This window comes from Leptinotarsa decemlineata, unplaced genomic scaffold, assembly GCF_025532065.1.
Source record: "Leptinotarsa decemlineata unplaced genomic scaffold, Ldec_3_MD MMD2_tig00000133_RagTag_RagTag, whole genome shotgun sequence".
Taxonomy (NCBI): Eukaryota; Metazoa; Arthropoda; class Insecta; order Coleoptera; family Chrysomelidae; genus Leptinotarsa; species Leptinotarsa decemlineata.
In genome coordinates, this window is record NW_027412542.1 from 8,646,223 (window position 1) to 8,666,960 (window position 20,738).

Here is a 20,738-nt window from a genome sequence, read left to right on the forward strand (position 1 = left end):
TCGGTCAGGGACGGCTTCAGATTCGTTGCAATATAATGTTAGAATTCAACAAAAGCAAGAATAAACAAAAAACTGTTGAAATACGACGGCGACGAGTTGAATGGAGCTATTTGAGAATGATTGACGATGAACCAAAAGCTAAGAGACGTAGGCTCAAAGAATCATCGTATATTCTTATATATGGAGGAGTGTGTATTTCGAACATTTCTTCAGAAATGGTTTGTACTTGGCTATCTGTCTTTAAGAAAGATATAGAAATTGGCAAAACTGACACTGACCAATATCAGAAAACGTTGTTCTACATCGAATGTTCCAAAAGTCAATAACATTGACATATCTCACATTTCGAAACTCCTTTGACATCTGTCGAAAAAGTTTGGAAATCGAATCAATGAAAAAAGATACAACCTAATAATTGATTTTATTGACAGAATGTAGTACAAGATGTAATAGGTATGGAAAATACCACCAATTCTTGAATGATACCTCCTACATTTCAGTCAAAAGGCACCAGGACCTTGCTGAAATTATTCGAGTAGATCACCTACAGACTGGTTTCGAGGTATTACCTTTCATCAGTGCAGAAAAGATCCGACCCAAACAGCAAAGTGCCTGGGATTCGATCAATTTCAATGTGTGAAACCTTCGTCCGCATACGGTGTAGGTAGTTGGGAGGGATGAATATTTCGAGATTTTATTTACTTATTATAGATGTTTCTTTCCCGTTTGAGGCTTTTGTTCACGAGATAGAGCTATAACTATACTACATTCTCGGTATTGTCTGAGAGAGGAAGAATTCCAAGAATGCAAACATACGGGTACTGCAATTCCTCCACAAAGTCACTGGAATATTTCTACCCGGATGACCCTTGAAGACGCCGCCAACGAGCCATCAAAATAGTGACTTGCGACAACAAACGTCAAAAGAGGCGGCCGACGGGGAGTATTGTTATGGATTTTCCAATAATATATTCTGTATGATGCGAAGATTATTGAAATATCGTGTAATCTAATTTTGTTTGAATATTTCATTTTGAGGAAGACAGTTTATATTTGAAATAGTCTTTTATTCAGGATTGTTACCTTTTACAGATTTATGAAATAATCAGAATATTAAATTTAAAAATAAATACAAATGTAGAAAGGGCACAAAATTACTGCATTTGATAAATGAGCTTCTTGAAAAAAAAATATAATTTGTCAGTAACGTAAAGTGAGATAAATAAATAAGTATCATTGATTTCAATTTAAGAGCCACCGGTAGACAGCTGTTTCAGCCTATTGGGCATCTTTATGTCTTGTTTTCCAAAAGTAAAGTTCAGCTCGTGTAATATCTTCCATAATCTAGTTCTGCTCATATCAGAAAAAAATTGTTTTCACGAATAACTGACAAAACTTTATTTAATGTCGGTATTTCGTTTTTTATGTAAAAAACTGGTCTGTTCTCCTGCCAGTATTCTTCTGCCAGTATACGTCGGCTGCAAAAAGCTGTTGCTTAACTCGACTTCCTTAACAAACGAAGATATAAGAGGTAATACTTCGAAACTCAGATGAAAGAATAGAAATGTAGGTGAATCTTCATGTTGCAGAATTTCACATAAACAAGCTTTTATCAAAATCATGAAGAATGTGAATGATACCTTGTTGTTTAGCAATGCAGATTAGTTATCTACGGAACATTAATTTCTGCAGATTTAGACTTGCACTGCACATTCGTTATCAAAATATCTGTTTTTGGTAACAAAACCTGAGCATTACAGGAAAATCCTTATTGTGCTCAAAGAGCGGTGTCTGTGTGAAAGTAGCGATTCACATTGGATTTGAATCGCTGGAGATTAAATCCATTTGAAGTTCAAGGTGTACTGAGTTGAACCTCTATATGAAATGATCAAATTATCATATAAAACACTGTTTCTGTCTCTTTTTCATTACCAAATAAATGTACTCTTCATGGAAACTTTTTACCTGAGAATTTTTCACATATCTTGAGAACTGTAACAGGATGATTAAAAACCAGAGACCAAATGAAACTTTATTCACAGTTTTCTTTACTAAGTAACGTTCACATCAATTTCCCCACCTCAATTAATCACTACAATGCAAATGATAGAGGGGGTATATATCTTAACGCTAAATTTATATAACTGTTAGATTCATCTAAGTCATTGACGATTTCTTTGATTTTTTTAACAATGTCAGGTTTTTTAGTATCGTCTCTCTCTATCACTTTGTTCATGACCACCCTCAGTTGGTATGCGGAGGTGCTTGTAGAAGAATCCGACAATTCCTTCAATATTCTGTCAGTATATCCCTGTAAAAAATAGCTGTAATGAAAAACTCTCAAATATAGAATCAGTTTCCTGAGAGAAAATAATCGAGAAAAGAATTGTCAGATATTTCATCAAATAGTAGCAATACAATGATCTCCCGAATCAAAACAAAATTGTTTGTTTTTATTTGATATCTATCGAGATTTTCTGAGAAATAAAACATTACTTCGAAAAGTAAGCAATATCAAAGAGTCTGTATTGTTTGGTGAATAGAAACAAAATCAGTAGTTGATTACTTTTCATACTCACACTATATTTACTCATTCCTAGCCTCTTTGATTCTTTACTCAGAAGATCATATAGAGACAAAAGCGTCACATAAGCTTTCGTTGGAGGAATCTGCTTCTGTCTCAACAATTCGACCCTGTGAAAAAAAAACGATTTTTTTAATAAAAAACAAATCAATTTCAGTTTTTGGTGATATTGTGCTTTTCAAAGATTTTTTCATCCTTTCGCCTCCCGCTTGTCTTCAAAAATACAGGAGATACCTAACAAATGTTTATTTCGTCAGGCGATTTATGGAACTCTATGCAAAAAAAGGTTCTTGCTTTGTTGAACAATCCCAAGAAAATGAAAAAATATAAAAAATGTAGTGAATTTATATCTCTTGTTCCCTCTTTTGCTACTCACATTGTAGTCTATTGTTTTTCGCAGTATTCAAGCAGCAAAATACTATTGAAATTATTTCTGAATGATATTGGAATGCTTGAATTTATTCAAACTATTCGTTTTCCTACCTTGATGAAAGTCGTACTTATTGATATTGATTTTTTTTGGTGCTTTATGCATAGTCGCATTCGAAAATCATGTCTTTGAAGATGAAGCAGTTTCATAAGATGCTGATGAAAAGCTAAATATAATCTAGGAAGTTCATTAACTATCAATTTATCTGTTGTTGGCTAATGAAGAAATTTCAAAAGTGATTGCAGAGTGTGAAAAGGTTATATATGCTTTTCCTACTCTTTGGTCCATTCTCTGAATTGAAATTGATTATTGGATAATATGGTTGAATATAGAATTCATTTTCAATTCATGTCTTGATGTACCTCGAAATATCATACTTTCTATTTTGACTTGCATTAGGTAGTTTCAACAGTTTTGTTCATTTATTTTAAAACTGTTATATCTCATTGAATATACAATTCAATCCAAATGAGCGCCATTCAATCACTGCACTATTGTCAACGTAACACAAGTCCATTAATTTAGTCAGAATAAAAATTGATTGATCAGAAAGTTATAGAAGTGCTTGGAAAGATGGTAGTCGGTTGGCGAGAGGTCTGAGGAGTATGGTGGATGAGGCAGAACTTCGTCTCCCAATTCGTTCAATTTTCGAACGGTGATTCGTGAAATTTGCGGACGATCGTTATCATGAAGCAGAATCGGACCTCTTTTATTGACCAGTGCCGGCTGCTGCTGATGCGATTTTCGTTACACTTCGTGGATTTCCTCAAAGGTTGTGTTACGTTAGGTCCAAAGTGAGTGGGTCTATTCGATCCTCCACCGTGGCTCACACCTATTCATACTCGACCAATCAAACCCAACTTCTTAACGAATCCGATTAGTTGGTATGGTGAGTGGTCTTTCAGGTCAGATGGTAAGAGTACGGCTCCGCCAAACTCTAAAACCTGATTCAGTTCCCAGCAGAGCAGGCATAAAATATGTGCTCTGCTGTTTCATCATTTTTCAAACAGAGGCGACACACACTGTCTTCCGACAGTCCGAGTTTCTGTATATGATGATTCAAATTACAATAACATGTAAGAATGCCTGTTAGACATCGTAGTTCATCCCTACTGTCCAATAACTGTTTGGAATCAAGCTTCGAAGGATGAATAAACGCCTTGGAGTGAGCCAATCCTGGAAGATTCTGCCAGCATTCCATGAATCTTCTGGCCATCCAGGTGTTCAATCTTTGTTTGGTAAAGTCAGCAGCCTCATTACCTTCCAGGCCAGTATGGCTGGGAATCCAGACCAGAGACAATCTCTTAGGTGCCTCCTATCAAGGAGACTCGTTTTTGGCAACTTGCTACCAATTTAGACGTTGCTCAGTAGGAGCAAAGAGCTTCCAATGCCGCTTGACTGTCCAAGAAAATTTTTATTGACTTGTATATGAGGTTGGATTCTTTCAATCTCTTCGCACAAAATTCATTAGCGTAAATTTCCGCTTTAAATACAGTCGCAAAGGTTTCTAGGCAGATTGATATCTCTGTCCTGGGTCTGCGACTGAAAACACCTGCACCGGAACTGGAAGCTGTTTCTGGTCCATCTGTGTACCAACAACTATCTACTCTTAATATTTCCCCTTCCGGAGGATCCAGTCCTCCCTACTCGGGAACAGAACTTTATTAGGCAGTTCGTAGTTGACAGTTGATGGTATCAAGTCAGAGGTCATTTTCAGAATGCTGTGACTTCCAGTGTCAACCAACAGTCTGTTGCACTCTGCAATAAATCTCACAATAGGACTCTGCTGTGATGGTTTGGTCTGGTTGAAGAAAGTTGTAATGGACTACACCAGCGGCTGATCACCATACATTGGTGGTATTTTTGGTGGGTTTTCGAATACGTCCACTGTCCTGGACGTATTCTGTTGTTGTAGAGAATCGAATTGTCATCACAATTGACGATCTGATAAAAAAAGGATCGTTTTGGTTGCGCAAAAGCAAAGAGAGCAGACCTCAAAACCTGAAAATGTATGTCAATCGTTTAATCGGTCGGTAGCCAAGTGGTTCGGCGTGGGTGATTTGTTCACTCACTCGAATTGACTGCCGTGTTGGTCGGTGGTTCAAGCCCTAGTCTGAACGATCGATCTTCACTTGCTATCGTCCAACCCGTGTTAGGAATCACACGTTGAAAGGTAAGACCTCGTTAATCCTTAGCTCGCACAAGTTTCGACTTCTGAGGGTTGTCGTTCGTAGGGGTGCGACAGCTGGTTAACGGAAAAACAGATTTTAAACAGATTTTTTAAACCGTGGGCACCCACTTTCCGAACTTTTTGATATTTCCAATATATTTCAAACTATCAAAAACCGCGTGGGATCTGACATCCGCCACCTCACGCACTGTTTGTGATGGGTTAGTCTCCACCAGGGTCCTCAAATCCTCTTCCTGGATTACTGTAGTTCGATCACTTCGAGGATCATCTTTGAAGCTAAAATCTCTGGAACGAAATTTCGCAAACCAAGGTCGAACAGAGAGTTTATTAACAGCATCATTGCCTGAATAATTTTTCGGGCTGTTGCGGCAGAGCGTTGGTTCATTTTGAATTCGTAGAGAAAAATAGACCGAAAATCGTTTAACGACATATTATAAGCTAAAAAGAGGCAGAACATTGAAATTTGGGAAAAATGAACAGCATCGATGTATAGAGTAAAACATTCTCTATCGATCAGTATACACCATAACACAGTAGAATAAATATCCATTGAGAAATGGGGCTACAAAAATAAATAACATTCAATCAGGACAAAACTTTTGAAACAACCTAATATCAAAAAGATCTTTGTCTTGTTTATCTGAACTACACACAAAAATTATGCATACTAGAGCAATCAAAGGTTATGATAAATGTGAAATTTACAAAATTACTGTAATTGAAAATACAACAAAGAATTGAAATAAACAACAATACTTTGATGATACACACCTGAAGTTGGAATCGTCATATTTCTTCAAAAACTCTTGTGCTTGATCATCTAAATCATTAGATACTACGTCAGGCTCAATTGTTTTAACGAGTTCCAATAATTGTAAATAATTTTTCCCGAAGTAAAGTTCAATGTCTTCAGGCACTTCATCATCACCAGCGCTGTGATTGATACTATCTGCCACGTATTGTGAGGATGGCTTGTTCTCTCCGTTGAAATTGAATTCATAGTATCTGTCGAAGTAGTTGAGTCCACTGGGGTGTTTGAGACTTTCCACATAGTCTCTGTATGTGATTCCTATAAATACAACAATAGTAACAGAATAACTAAATGTTCTACAGTTTCGGCTTCTAATATGTGTAAATTCATTTCAGCTGATAGCTGATAGCTGATACCACTATTGCTATCTTGGAAACGGTAGGTCCTACAAAGACGGTTACATGAAACAAGGGTTGCCTTTTTGAAAATACAACATAATGATATTCTCAGATCGATTGAATCACTAACCGTTTCTGAGATATTTGCAAAAAACTGAAAATGACAGATTTTTTTTGCTCTACCGCCTCCATTTTTAATAATGTTAAAAATTGACAAAGAAACGTTTTGCTTCATTTCATGTTTTCCAAAGTCTTGTTCAATCCACTTCCAATGAGACGTTTCGTTCATTGAAATCCATCGTCAATATATATTTTTATGGACCTATATATATTTGTTATGGACCTATTTATATTTTTTATACATTTTGTTTGTCATTGTACTTTAAAATTCTTCTTCAGATTACAACATATGAAAATATTTTTCGATGTTTTTCACGAAAACACATCATCAAATTTTTTTTATTAAGGGCTCAAATTTCCGAATGTTACTGAAATCCAAACAGAGTTCTTCCGTCTATGATGTCGTCCATTGAGATCCTTAGTATTTATATTTACTGAAACTCAAATAGATTTCTCTCAGGGTTGTCTTGAAGAAGAGAGAACACTGATCTTTGTATCAATACCAAGCCATTCATAATTTCCAAATGTCTTTCGAACATTTGTAGCTACCCAAATATTTCAGAAAATGAGTAAGTATACCAACAAGAATTAACTATCAACTAATAAAAAATACTGTGTCAAAAAAGTCATAGATGATATTCAGGAGAAACATGATGAGCGATAATGTCTTTTTTGAAGTAAGCCATGAAATACATAAATGTGCTTGTGATGCACTATTTGAAACCTTTGGCGTAGTAATGAATATTATTGGAGTTTGATCCTAACACCAAACCGTTATTTTCCAAACCTGACACGTGTTTCAATCACCAAGTGATCATCTTCAAGAGGAAGATTGAACTTGGTGATCAAAACAAGTGTCGAGGTGTTACAAATAACGGTTTGATGTTGGGATTGAACTTCGGTAATTATACATGAACGTGAATGTCAAGTTAATTGTCAAACACAAACTGAAACAGTTATTCAACTTGGTGAGAGATTTTAAGGCAATAACATAATTTTTTCCAATGACAAAAAAGTGGATACACTTTTTGTTTATTCGAGATATTTGAGAAATACTACCTCTGGCAATGTATCAGGAATTGCACCTCGAACAACGACAACCTAATCATATATATTTTCAACACTTGCTATATGAATAGCATTTTACAAGTGTGTTTCATGACCGAAAATTTCAAGAATGAGGTTTTAACGATGAACGAGAACAAGAATATTTCCTACTTATTCAGCAAACTCAAACATAAGTTCATGCAGTTGCAGTTTCGTAAGAATGTATCATTTTTTCCACTAGCCGATTTCTTGGAGTCTTTGTAGTCAACCAGATACTCGTTAGGACAACAAGAGGATTGTTCCGAATTCTTGGGGTTCTTGTTGAATACTCTTCGTGAGTAGGAAAATGGCAGAATTAATACTCCTGACCACTCTGGATTGAATGATTCCGTATAGTTTATTTCGCCTTGTGTCAGTAGATATTTTGCTGGAAAAATTCTCACTAGTTTATATTGTAGTACATGTTCAAGAGGTTATAAAAACATATGTGACTTTCTGTAATTTCAACTAGCTTTTCTTAATATGACTGATAACCAGTCCGTGCAAAGCTTATTGTTAAATCATCTAAAAATACAACTTTTAACGAGTGATGATCAACTTTATTGCCAAATATGCGCCAAAATATTTGGTGATTATAAGACAACAAGTATAGCTGAGGCACCAATCAATCTAATAATAACACTGATGATCTTCAAACATGACTCAACCTTTGACGGAAGCAACAAACTCTCACGAAGTTTCGAAATAGGTGAACATTTCAATCAGGCAGATCACTATTATAATCTTCATGCAGTCATTGTTCAGTGGTTCTGGCGTTGAATCTGGTCATTATTACGCATTGGTTAAAGACGAAACAAACTGGTTCAAGTTTGAAGATAGTCGTGTCACTGAATATTCTGGCGATATCTTGATGTGGTGCTGCATGTTTTTCAGGTTTCTCTGCAGCTAAAAAAGCAAATGCGCCACTGGAATCAATCAAGTCACCCCGGAGCGCTAATTTGTTTTTGTAATTGTTTCATAATTTGTATTACTGACGTATCTTCTTATTGAAACTATATTTATCAATGAAAACTCAAAATAAATTGAAATTTAGTTTACGAAATTATGGATCCTTCGAAAAACCCTCCAGAAGAAAATGTACGGTTACTGAATGTGGTGGCGATAATGAAATCAGCGTTTCAGGTGTGTTCAAAAAGTTTCACAATAATGAAAAAGTGTCGTTCATTTGATTTAGAATTTGTGGAAAATAAAAAATTGAGAACAAGGAAGTACACCTAAGGAAGATTGCTTATAATTCAGCCATATCCACTACATCTGTACGGAAAACTTCGAAAAAAATAAGTTCAAGCCTTATCGAGTCAGGAAAGTCCATCATTTGCGTTTGACGGACTTCAATAGGAGACAAGTTTTTTATAGATAGCTCATCAAAAGATTTCGCCAAATTAATGAAGATTACAAAAAATTTAGGTGAGATTGAAGTAGATTCACCAATAACGGATGGTTCACCAGGACTATCCATTATCACTGGCGACAATAAAATTAATATTTATACAGGATTACCAATTTTAAAGAGAGATATGGTATTAACGTATGGCTTGGTGTTCTTGGTAATAAAATTATTGAGCACCACTTTTTTGAAACATGTCTGACCGGATAATTATACTTGGTCTTCTTATCAGAGACTTTAATTGAGTTTCTAGAAGATTTGCCACTCAGGCACATCGCAGGAGAATGTGCAGAGATTTCCTCAATACATTGAGGAAATCTATGGCTACCACTTTCACCGGACCTTTCTCTTCTAGATTTTTTGTTATGGAGCTTCATAAAAGATGAAGTATTCAGAACAAATTTTGAAAATATTGAGGAATCGAAAAATTCAATTAGGAGAGCCTGCATGGCTATCACTTCACGGTTGTTAGAGAACTGCCACAAGCACACTATTTCTTAAGCAAGTATGGAAGACAATCTGAACATTCAATGCGATATCGCGTGAGACGGTAACTTAAAAAATGTAACGTGAGGCATTTTGTTATGATGTTCATTATCTATGATTCATTATTTCGTTACATTCCCTTTCTCAACTGTTTATTTTTCAATGTGATGTATCAACTATGTGCTTGCAACGATATTTATAAATTTGTTTTCTCATTGAAAAATTGTTAAATTATTGAAAAATGGGTTGATTTTGATTCTGAAAACATGAAATGAAGCAAGAAATTTCTTTGTCACTTTTTGATGTTATTGAAAATGCAAGTGGTGGAGCAAAAACCAAAATTTGTCATTTTCAGTTTTCAGAAATGGTTTTGGTGATTTTGTCGATCTGAGAATACCATCATCTTGCATCCCTAAAAAGGCAACTTTTGTTTCAACCGTTCTTGTAGGACCTACCGTTTAATAATTAGCAATAGTGGTATCAGCAAAAAAAACGGCCTGGAATGATGAATGCATCGATCCGGTATATCAGATTTTGGTGTTGTAAAGAGATGTTTAGAGACTTGAGAAAGGAAAGTGATTCAGTAGAATAGTGTTGTATCAGTTGAATAATGAACTTGAATGTCATCTGAATTTCAAAAAATGTTTCGAAAATATATCAAGGGAGACAAGGTACCTATTTGCCTTGCAACAATCCGACTGAATTTCTTATCTTCTTTCCCAAGACATAACCCATAACATGAAATACACATACTCTGTAAGTAATAGTATTTGTAAAATGCCAAAATTATTTTAAAAAGAATAGTGCTCAGGAATTCGCTGTATTGGACTACAGTAACATGTATAAACATATTCAGTCCTAATGTACCTATTCCAAAACTCTTCGTTTAAGATTTTAATCAATACTTTTCTAATGGAGTTCAATACAAACTATTTGTTGAACCGTTACACATAATATTTTTTCTTACCTCTCCTCAATGAATCGAAGTAGGCCTCTGGACCTGGAGGTTTGACTGGAGCGTATATCGCGGGCCTGTGGGACGGAGTGGGCCTTATCGTCGAAGTGGTCGTAGGGCGGCCATAAGAGGGAGTTGTTGGTGAAGGTCTCAGATCATATTTCATGAGTTCCGTCAAGTAGGCCAAGAGCTGCATAGCTGCGGGAATGTAGGAATCCAGCAGCAACGGTTTGTTTTCGAATTTGGGTGGAACCCGTGGCAAAGATTGTGAAAACGATGACTGTGAAATGATGGAAATAATAGCAGAAACAATAACTATTGTTTCGATATGGAGAATAAAGAATTTTGTCTTAGAAGCTTGAATAGAAAGACTCGATGAACGTTATCACAAGTTACTAGAGAATTTTTTTCAATAATGAAATCATTTTCATGTTGTTGAATATTGAATAATTCAATGAAGGAATATAATGTGGTTTTTCAGGACAAAATTATACTTGAAATATCAGTTTTTATCCCTGCGAGTAGAATTTTTCCAACTCATCATGACTCTGAGGTATCTAGATAATTTCATCTATGTTCTCCACCTTTTTACGTTTACTGTCTCCGAGACTTTAATATTTGAACGGTGTTTAGATTTGATCAAATTAAAAGCATTTCTGTGTGGTTCGTAATCAGCACTCCTGTGATATTTTTCACCATAAAGGTATGCCATAAATTTGTTTTGTATCGTTTCAATTGTTGAAGTCATCGATTTTGGTATCCCGAAAATGGAGCCAAATTCCCTATGACTGCGTAAAAGATATGACTGCAGTGTTTTAACGCTTTTACGTTTTTAAACGTAAGTAGTCACAAAAAAAAGGATGTGCGTCCATCCCAATAATCAAAAGAGGGCAAATCTGGGAGAGTTTCATCGACCTGAAAGAAGACGAGGAGAATATTTTCCAGTATTTCCGAACAATTTTAACAAAATTTTCAAAACTTTTGGATATTATAGAGCTTGCCTTAACAAGCAACTCAATTTTTCATCGTCTATTTTCATGGGTACCATCTGACACCGTGCTTTCAACTTATGGAATAGCAAAACTGAGAAAGAGAAACTTCCCAGGCCCGTTTGGATAAGTTAATGCTGGTAAGCGCTGGCCGCCGATGCGCTCACTTGGCCAGTCCGTCACAGCACGTTCCGTTATTTGCCGGTCAGGATCAGAGAGCTGGAATCCTTTCCGGCGGCGGACGCTCTTGGCTATGCCGTGCCTGGCTGGGGGGCGGTTGTCCATTCATTTTCATTGTTCCAATCCTATACGTATTTTGACGGAACGGACCGTGCTATGCTGTGCCGGACAAGTGGGAGACACGCTTTAAGCTTGCCACCATCAACTTGTCCAAAAGTGCCTGGGAAGTTTCTGCCTTTCTGTTGTATCCATCAGTTGACAGCACAGTCTCAGACAGTACTTATGAAAATGGACGAGGAAAGATTGAAATGCTTGTTAAGGCAGGCTCTGGAATATCCAGAAGTTCTGAAAATTTTCCTGGAGTCATTCGGAAATACTGGAAAAATTTCTCCTCGTCTTCTTTCAGATCGTTGAAAATATGATTAAACTCTCCCAGATTTGCCCTTTTTTGATTAACAACATTCTTTTTTCTGACTATTTTCTTCTATATTGAATTATCCGGCCACTATAATTACGTCTTTTTCGTCAGAACTGCTAGTGATAGACATGTTTCTGTCACCGCTCGATGTCAACTGAAATTTTCTTGAAATTAAACAAACAGCACCTTCAGTATGCTGGTTGTAGCTGAACAAGTAGGCGATGCTACTTCCCGTCGCCATCAGGCGACGGACAACGCCATCCTGTGCTGTGCCGGACAAGTGGACAATAAGCTCAGTCCAGTCGTACACGGACCACATATTTGCAGTTGAGGCAACCACAACATTGTGGCCACGTTGACTGCACATCGGTTGACCCAACCACATTTTTGTGGTCGACTTGCGGTTATATAAACCGCACTTGCAGTTAAGGCAACTGACATCAAAAATTGAATGCTGTGAGACCAATATGTACGCGGTTGGGTACGACTACAAGTTTGTGGTTAGTGTACGGTGGATGCCGCGATGACATCTCAGCGAAGATCAGCAGCAAGTTGACTGCAGACGCCCGTTTCGACTTTTGTGAACGCCCGTGTACGTGTAGTACAGTATTTCTTATGGGCGGCTTGAGTTCACTGGAAAATGTGGCTCGTGTACGGGCGCTCAAAACTGACCAAAAATATATTCGGTCTGCAATACATTCGGGCCCGAGAGACTTTTTTTACCTGACGGAGTGCAGGAGCGTACTCTATAGTTTTCCCTAATACACTACAGTTTGGGTCAAATTTAGTAATTGAAGTTTGACCACCTTCCTGTTGACAGATTGATCTGATATTTCGTACACACATTTAGTTTTGATGACAATTCAATTGAATAAATTCTGTATCATTTCAAATCCAAGATGGCCGCGGCTATGAAATGGTGGATTACATATTATTTCACAACTATCTCAATATGGGTATCAAATGACAAGGCTTGACTAGTAGTAGTCGGAATACATATTCTCTTGTAATACTGAGGCACTAAATGAACTGAACAAAATTTGAAACTAAATACCGAAAAATAAAATAAGTAAAAAAAATATTTCAAACGGTTACATTGAAAAAAAAAGATAATGATGTAGATAATGTACTGAAAACTAAAAATTGATTCGGGAGGTCATCACACCACATTCCCCAGGAATCTACGGTATTGATCAGATGGAAAAATTATAAAGTCGTTGGGAGTAATATTTACATATTTACTCAGGTTACTCTACGCCCAACGATTTTATTTTTTTTTATCTGATCAATATCGTAGATTGCTGAGGAGAGTGGTGTAATGACTGCTACCTATGACCTTTCGAATTATTTTTCAGTTCTCAGTACATTATCTACATCACTATTACCTTTTTTACCAATAAAACCGTTTAACATAAAAACATTCACTTATTTTATTAAAATCTCTTGTTATTCATTCGAAAAAACCTAACATTTCGTTTGCCCGATATGTTATGTATTCTTTATGGTTATTTATGCAGTGGAATAGAGGAAGCAGCATATCATGCTCATTTCACCTTTTTGATGAATGTGTAATTGTTGTCATTTTTCTACAAAAAAAGTTCATAAGTATGTAAAGCTCATGCCACGAGGTTCAGTTTTGTTTGTTTTTAGACCAAAATATAAAGTCTCTTGTTGCTCTCTTTCTGATATGTTGGCCGATACTTGATGAAAATACATAACGTGTTCAATTAACACTTCATCGTGAGCTTTTCACGAACTGAAAAGTTTACAAAACTACTAGTTCAATTTAATGAAATATTTGAAAAAACTTGAGACTATTATCTCTGGCTATGCGACTAGCCACAGCATACAAAGTAATTTGAATTGAAAAAAGATGAACTATTATAGTTCGACAGAGATTTACAAAAATCGATTTTCACCTTGTTTTCAGGTTTTTTGAGTTTATTATTTCATGAATTTATGTTTTTCTGTTTCATTCATTCTTTATTCACATATGGCAATATTTATTAATTTCATTACGCGTGTAAGCTTTATCAACAATTTTTATTTGGACAATGAAATACATATTTTTATAATTATCATTACATATGAATCATTAGAAGTTTCTAGTTTCTTTAACACTATTAAATATGGCCAAAGCAGTGAGTCTGTAATTTGAATATACATACTTGTACTTTGACAATTTGAATGCATATCTTATTTGAACAAATGAACAAATATTAACTATTCATCTCACCTGCACAACTATTAAAGTGATGACACTCCTCACTGTACACAAACACATTTTGTCGATCCCAATTTTTCGAAAAATCAAATGCCGATTCAAGGAAAACAAGAGGCACTCGATCAGAGGTATTTCGCGCCAACGATGATAAGTCAATAACAAGAAAAGATGCCACAAATTCTGTTCTTCGTGAAGCAGCGTGGAAACCAGTTCACGGCGAACGAAATCGATAAAAATAACAAGGGAATAACTGTTGTTCTTCGAGCATTGTTTGGCGTCCGCCTCAATGATCACTGACAATAGGTCCATATAAATAGGTTCTCTTCAGTATCCGCTTTGAAGAATATACTTTACATCTTCAATTTTCACCTACATCGTTTAGCGAAACTGCCATTGACCGATTTTTTGTTAAATTTAGACCTTTAATCCAATTATCTCGATATTGCTATTGGTTATTCACATCAATCCATAAAAACGATGGAAAAGTTGGAGTTGAAGACTGCTTTCACAGCTTTCAAAATGAACTGAAATCGGTGCTCATAACAAGCGCTGTAAGCATTAACATCACCCTGTAACTATAATTTCTGGAACTTGATAATTTTCACTAACCAAGTTGGCGTCTTCAGGAGATAAAGAAAAGTTTCCTTCATCTCCTGATAGTTGTTTGTTTTTGGATAGAATTGTGTATTGGTTGGGGTTGGTGAATAGACGAATGATACGCATCAATCATATTTTGCATTGAAAAGTTTATGTTTCACATATAGTCAGTGTGCATACTTGAAAACTGGCTATAAATTAAATCATCTAATGGAACAATTCGTTCAGGCCAGTCGCAACTCCCTACACTGTAGGGTAATGGACTGACACCTGTCAGAGAACAACTACTCCCGTGGGTAATACAACGAAGGGCGTTGGATTATATACGACAGTGCAGGATTCTTCACTGAAGTTATTCCTGCATATGCTGTTGGCGATACAACTGTCGCAATAGATTTTCAATTATTGGAACACACTTGCAGACTGGTTTCGGGCTGTTTGGCCACTCGTCTGTGCAAGGTAATGTCTATCATCAACATATAGCTGATGATTTCCGATAATTGAAAATCGAATTCCTTCAATGTATCATTCCTCGAACTAGGCTGAAACCTAGCCAGTTTTTAACTACTTCTATTTGTGACTAACGTTACTGCAGTTTCGTCCTATGCGGACATTTTCAAATGAAAACAATAAGAAATATTATTTTCATTTTCCCCGATCACTCTCCTATGGTCCATTATGTATGGGGATATATTAAAAATATTGTACAAGCAGATCCTGGAACAAATGAGAAGAATATGGTATAAACGTTTTATAAGCATTCAACGCCCTAGATGCCGATGAAATCAGTCGAGCTATAAATAATAGTTTGATAAAGAGAGTTAATAAATGCCTAGAAGTAATGGAAAAAATGCCTTCGAATATATTTTGATGAAGAAACTCCCGAGTTTATTGTATAAGTTTGAAAACGTCCGTATAGAACAAAACTGCAGTAACGTTAGTTACTGCAGTTTTGTTCTATAAGTGATAAAAAACCTAGAAAGTTCAATTTCTCTTTTCTTCATTATGATTTCCTACCACGTAGTAATGACTACATCCATCAATTTATTGAATACATTTTGAAATAGTTTTAATGTTTTGAATTTTATGTATTGAATTTTCGCCCATCATTCATTCATTTGGAATCCTCTCTTCGATGAAAACCATACCGGCAAATTGATAACTCTAATAAACTATCTATTACTATTTTCTTTATACGAGGAACTGGACATATTTCGGATATGCGGTTGGTTACCTCGTTCACAGGCAGATGGCGCGATGAAAAATCTGCTGTTTGTTGTCCGCTTCAGCCTAGTTCGAGGAATGATACTCTGAAGGAATTCGATTTTTAATTATCGGAAATCATCGACTAAATGTTGATGATAGACACCACCTTGCACTGACGAGTGGCCGAACAGCCCGAAACCGGTCTGCAAGTGTGTTCCAATAACTGAAAATCTATTGTGGCAGTTGTATCGCCAACAGCATATGTAGGAATAACTTCAGTGAAGCTAACCTTGGACTTTATCTGATAGTTTTTGTTGGAGCTGTATCCATTCCCTTTAAAGAGAATTGGTACCGAAAGAGAATTCGAGCGGGCCATACGACCCAGAAGAGAAAAGGCCAAAGTAATCCCGGCTAGGCCAGTCAAGGGAAAAGCTTTCCTTTTCTATGTTAGAAATGTTTCAGACTAGATTGGAAGAATCTTATAGAAACACAACGTATAACTGATATTTAGGCCAACAAAACTATCAGACAGAGTCTTAGGTCAACTGAGGATTCCAGAGAACCTTCAGCAACACCCGGAGTGTACCGGATTCCTTGTAGCTGCGGATCGGTCTACATTGCAATCACGAAAAGAATTGTGGGTACCAGTGTGGGTACCGTGTTTGAAATCACACGTTAAAAGGTAAGACCTCGTTAGTCTTTAGCTCGCACAAGTTTTTCAACTCCTGAGAGTTGTCGTTCGTAAGGGGACGACAGCTGATTAACAGAAAAACGGATTTCAAACAGATTTTTTTTTACAGTGTCGCTGAATACAAGAACAATTGTGGACTTGAACAAACCGACAAATCAGCTGTAGCCGAAGATGCTTTGAACCAAGAAGGGACTCACATCAACTCTTTCGAAGATAGAGTTATACTCGATAAAACGAAAAATTACTATTCGAGAGTATATTGAGAGACAATAGAAATTCGACAACACAAGGATAATTTCAATAGAAAAGAAGAGGCAATGAACATATATGATATCTGGCTACCTGTCCTATGTGTAGGTACACAAACGAGGTCAGATAATCCAATTAAAAGAAAACAAGCTACGCCCACTAATTTGATTGTATAAAACTAGAGTCAAATACCAGCATATTGTAATCAATGCGGCCAGAACAACACCAACAACAGCACCCATTCGGACACTGCGACCATTATCACATCGCCTTTGATAATGTAAATCGCAGTAGTAGACGAAACGTCAATCATACAAACGTGTATATCACGCTAAAGGAAAGAAAAATAGCTCTCACACTGTTATCTCCGGCCGTAAAAGTTCACATTCTTTGAATTATACTAGCGATCCGCCCAGGCTCTGCACGGGTGCAATGCTGATACTGAATATAAATTCATCCACCGGAAATTTAGGAGCATGGAGAAACAGTGATGAAAAGATAGTTTTGTTTTATAGACGCGCCTTATTGCACCTCTACTATAAAACGAACCTTCAAAATTCCAGCCTCCGAACATATACCGGTATAGAGAAACAGTTATGGAACTGTCATTTCATTTTATGAACGCGCCTTTTCTCCAGCGACTGGCGCCCTAGTTGCAGTATTAAAGAAATCCTTGCTTATTGCACATCCACATCATAAAACGAACCCGCATATAAAATTTCAGCCTCCAAAAATATAGCCGTACGGAGGGGGAGCACCCGAGTTCTAATATTCGAAAATCCATCCTGAGTAAGCATTTGAGACCTGAGAAGCATCACCTATATACCAAATTTCAGCTTCCTATGACTCACCAGTATGGAGAAACAGAGATGAATGAGTGAATGTTAAGTGGGTGACTTTCGCATTCATAAGTAGGTATAGATTCAGTTCCGATGTGCCACTTTATGAGTCTTATGATTTTGAATGGATATTCATTTATTTTTTCAGCTAGATGTTTAATTCTTGGTTGAAATTTCACCCTATTCTCCATGTCAACTCTGTGCAGGCAGCTTCTCTCATTTTTCAATCCTCGATAGCTCAGTATATTCTCCTTTTCGTTTTCGATCATATACAGAATCAGAGTTTTTTTAATTTTTTTCTTCGTATACTGGTGTTGTTGTTTGCGGAAACCAAACATAAAAATATACGGAAAATGAGCTATCATTGGTCAGCATCATTGAACATTGGGCTGTTGGGGTTATTGAGTTCGTGGTGATGGTTGTTTCTGTCGTTTCCTTGAATTATGTTTCAAACAAACTTTCGTTATATACATCACATTCAATAGCATTATTTTGAAACAAATTTCATTTGCAACTCTATTGTACTTTTTATTTTATGATCTGAAGGAATTTTAAAATTTTGACGAGTTCACTTAAACCATATTGTCAAATCACAAATAAGTTATTGATATACCGTTTCCACAATTTCAGACGACGGATATTCATAACAGAAGAAAGATGAGAGCCGTACTTTTTTTTAATAATAATAATTTCTTCATTGACAATTGTTTTTTATATTTATTTTCAAAATTATTTCGAATATTTATTTCAATGGAATCGCTGTCATATTTGAGCTAGTGAGCAATGCTTTTCTACCAAAATCTTAGGTGGAGATTGACTACTGGAGTAATAAACTTATCAAAATCAAACTTATTAAAACATTATTTTTGTTAAAAATTTACTTTCTAGGAGATTTGGCAACATTTGAAGGAAAATCGATAAGGAACATCACAAAATCTATGATACATTGAGAAAACTATATATTCCATAACTGAGTAAGAATTCTCAGAAGTGTTATAGATTTTTTGTTATCTTCAATTCGCAATCTTATAATTTCCGCACGAAAGTGAATTCAAGTATTTTTCAATGTCATCCGGTCAATTTGATCTATCGAAACAGGAATCTTCTTCGTCGAAATTTATAATTTTCCCCCAAACAACTTGAGGTTATTAACACATCAAGGTTATTCTTCATTGTTCTGGTTATATTTATGCTGCGGGCTACAATCTGAAGACCTGTTTGGGTATCGATGCAAAATTTTGTTTTCAACGAATATTCAGTCAGTTCTGAAGATGAAATCAATGAATCGCTAATCACAAGCACACCAGCATGAACGGAATATTCGCATATATTGTTTCCCTGAATCTCACACAATAGGTTCTGAATTCCATTTTTAATATTGGTTAAAGAATTGAATTTTTTTTCTGTCATCAGAAAGTAAAGTCGTATAGCTCCGAAGCAACAAAATATTCGATGTTGAATATTGAATTATCTGGTTTCAAATTCGTTTGATATTGATTCCTGCTGACACCGAATTGTATAATCGATAAATGTTAACACGATAACGGTACACAATTTGTGTACCGTGAAGACAGAAGCAGTCAACATAGATTTTTTGCAAATTTAATTGTGATTTTTTAACATCCATGATCTGAGCTGAGAATAAAATGAGAACGAGTGACAACTTATTCTGTTCTAGATGAATTATCATTTGATCATTATGAAGCTGCTAATAAGAATCATTGTACTTTGAAATTGAAATATGATAAATATTTTTAATGTCATTGTCATTGGTATTTGATTCATATGCCCAAACAGACGCAAGATGAAAGAAAAGTGTATATTTTCAATCATCATAACATATCACTAATAGAAAAAAAAAACACTGTAACAAATTATAATGAATGAATAAATATATTTCGAAACAAAATTCGAATACAAATGTTTTTGTTTCATTATGTACATAGCTGAGCATTTGAAATGATTTTAAGACAAGAGTGGCCATGAAAATATACACAAAGTTCAGGTTGATGTGAGCCTTATTGATGATTTGAATGTACTACTGGTTTCAGAAATGGCATTCGCCTTAAATTAAAAGAGGGATCCGTATCTGTAGAGTAGGGAGGGTGGGTGTATGCCCACAGCACCTAGGCCACATGTGACCCATTGTACATCCTCCCGAGGAGTTGTCCTCCTAGGTCATAGTCCATCCTGTCCTTTCCAGGAAGGTGGACAGGTCTCTGGGAGACATCTCCTTTATATCGGCACGTGTAGGCCAAGGCTCGCCGAACACACACTCTCTCATTGACGATAACTCTGGACATTCGCGTAGGACATGCCTGACAGTTTCATCTTCCTGTTCACACATACTGCATAGATGTGTGCACACTAGCCCCATATTGTGGAGGTGTTCCCTTAGTTGACAGTGGCCAGTCAGAAATCTTACTGTTAAGCGTGTATTTTTCCTGATCATCGCCAGATATTTCTTCGGTGCCAGCTTTCCACTGTCGCCCAGGGTGATCCTGGCAAGATTGCATCCTTTGGTTTCATCCCATCCCTTTAGGAATTGAGCATGGGTGTGCCGTTTAGCTGGTTCCGCAATTGTCGAAGTGCTCAGGCCGTAGGTGCCACTGGGTCCTAAAATTCTTAGTCCAGCCGCTTCCTTGGCTACAGAGTCAGCAATGCGATTACCTTTACTCCTGTCGTGCCCTTTAACCCGCTTCAGGATAATGTTATTATCTACCGAGGCTTTGGCTAACTCTTGGTGGCACTCTGGTACTAACCCTGAGGTAACACGTCTGTTCAAGGCTAATAGGGCTTGTCTGCTATCAGTGCAGATTGTTATATTTTTGCAAGAAGTTCCTTTCCTGGTTATTTCTTTTGTGGCGATTAAAATAAGAGCGGGTATATTTTTCAGGAGAGATTTATATAAAAAATCTGTTAAACTTCCGAAGAAT

At 36.3% G+C, this 20,738-nt stretch overlaps 1 protein-coding gene across 1 annotated transcript; it reads right to left on the reverse strand.

The window, feature by feature from the left end:
• Positions 1-2,018: 2,018 nt before the first annotated feature.
• ImpE3 (Ecdysone-inducible gene E3) lies at positions 2,019-14,461 on the reverse strand. Its single transcript, XM_074172680.1, has 5 exons — positions 14,233-14,461; positions 10,422-10,689; positions 5,977-6,274; positions 2,580-2,694; positions 2,019-2,311 (listed from the first exon to the last, which is right to left on the reverse strand). Exons 1-5 carry the CDS (start codon positions 14,278-14,280, stop codon positions 2,093-2,095), a joined length of 948 nt encoding a protein of 315 aa, XP_074028781.1. The 5' UTR covers positions 14,281-14,461; the 3' UTR covers positions 2,019-2,092.
• Between the last annotated feature and the right edge of the window lie 6,277 nt (positions 14,462-20,738).

Bases quoted from the DNA above. Each gene is read 5' to 3' on its own strand.
- ImpE3 (XM_074172680.1), bottom strand. From the start codon at position 14,280: ATGTGTTTGTGTACAGTGAGGAGTGTCATCACTTTAATAGTTGTGCAG. The intron at 10,690-14,232 runs GTGAGATGAATA...ATCATTTCACAG, and splicing joins TCACTTTAATAGTTGTGCAG to TCATCGTTTTCACAATCTTT. The intron at 2,312-2,579 runs GTGAGTATGAAA...TATTTTTTACAG, and splicing joins TAGGAATGAGTAAATATAGT to GGATATACTGACAGAATATT.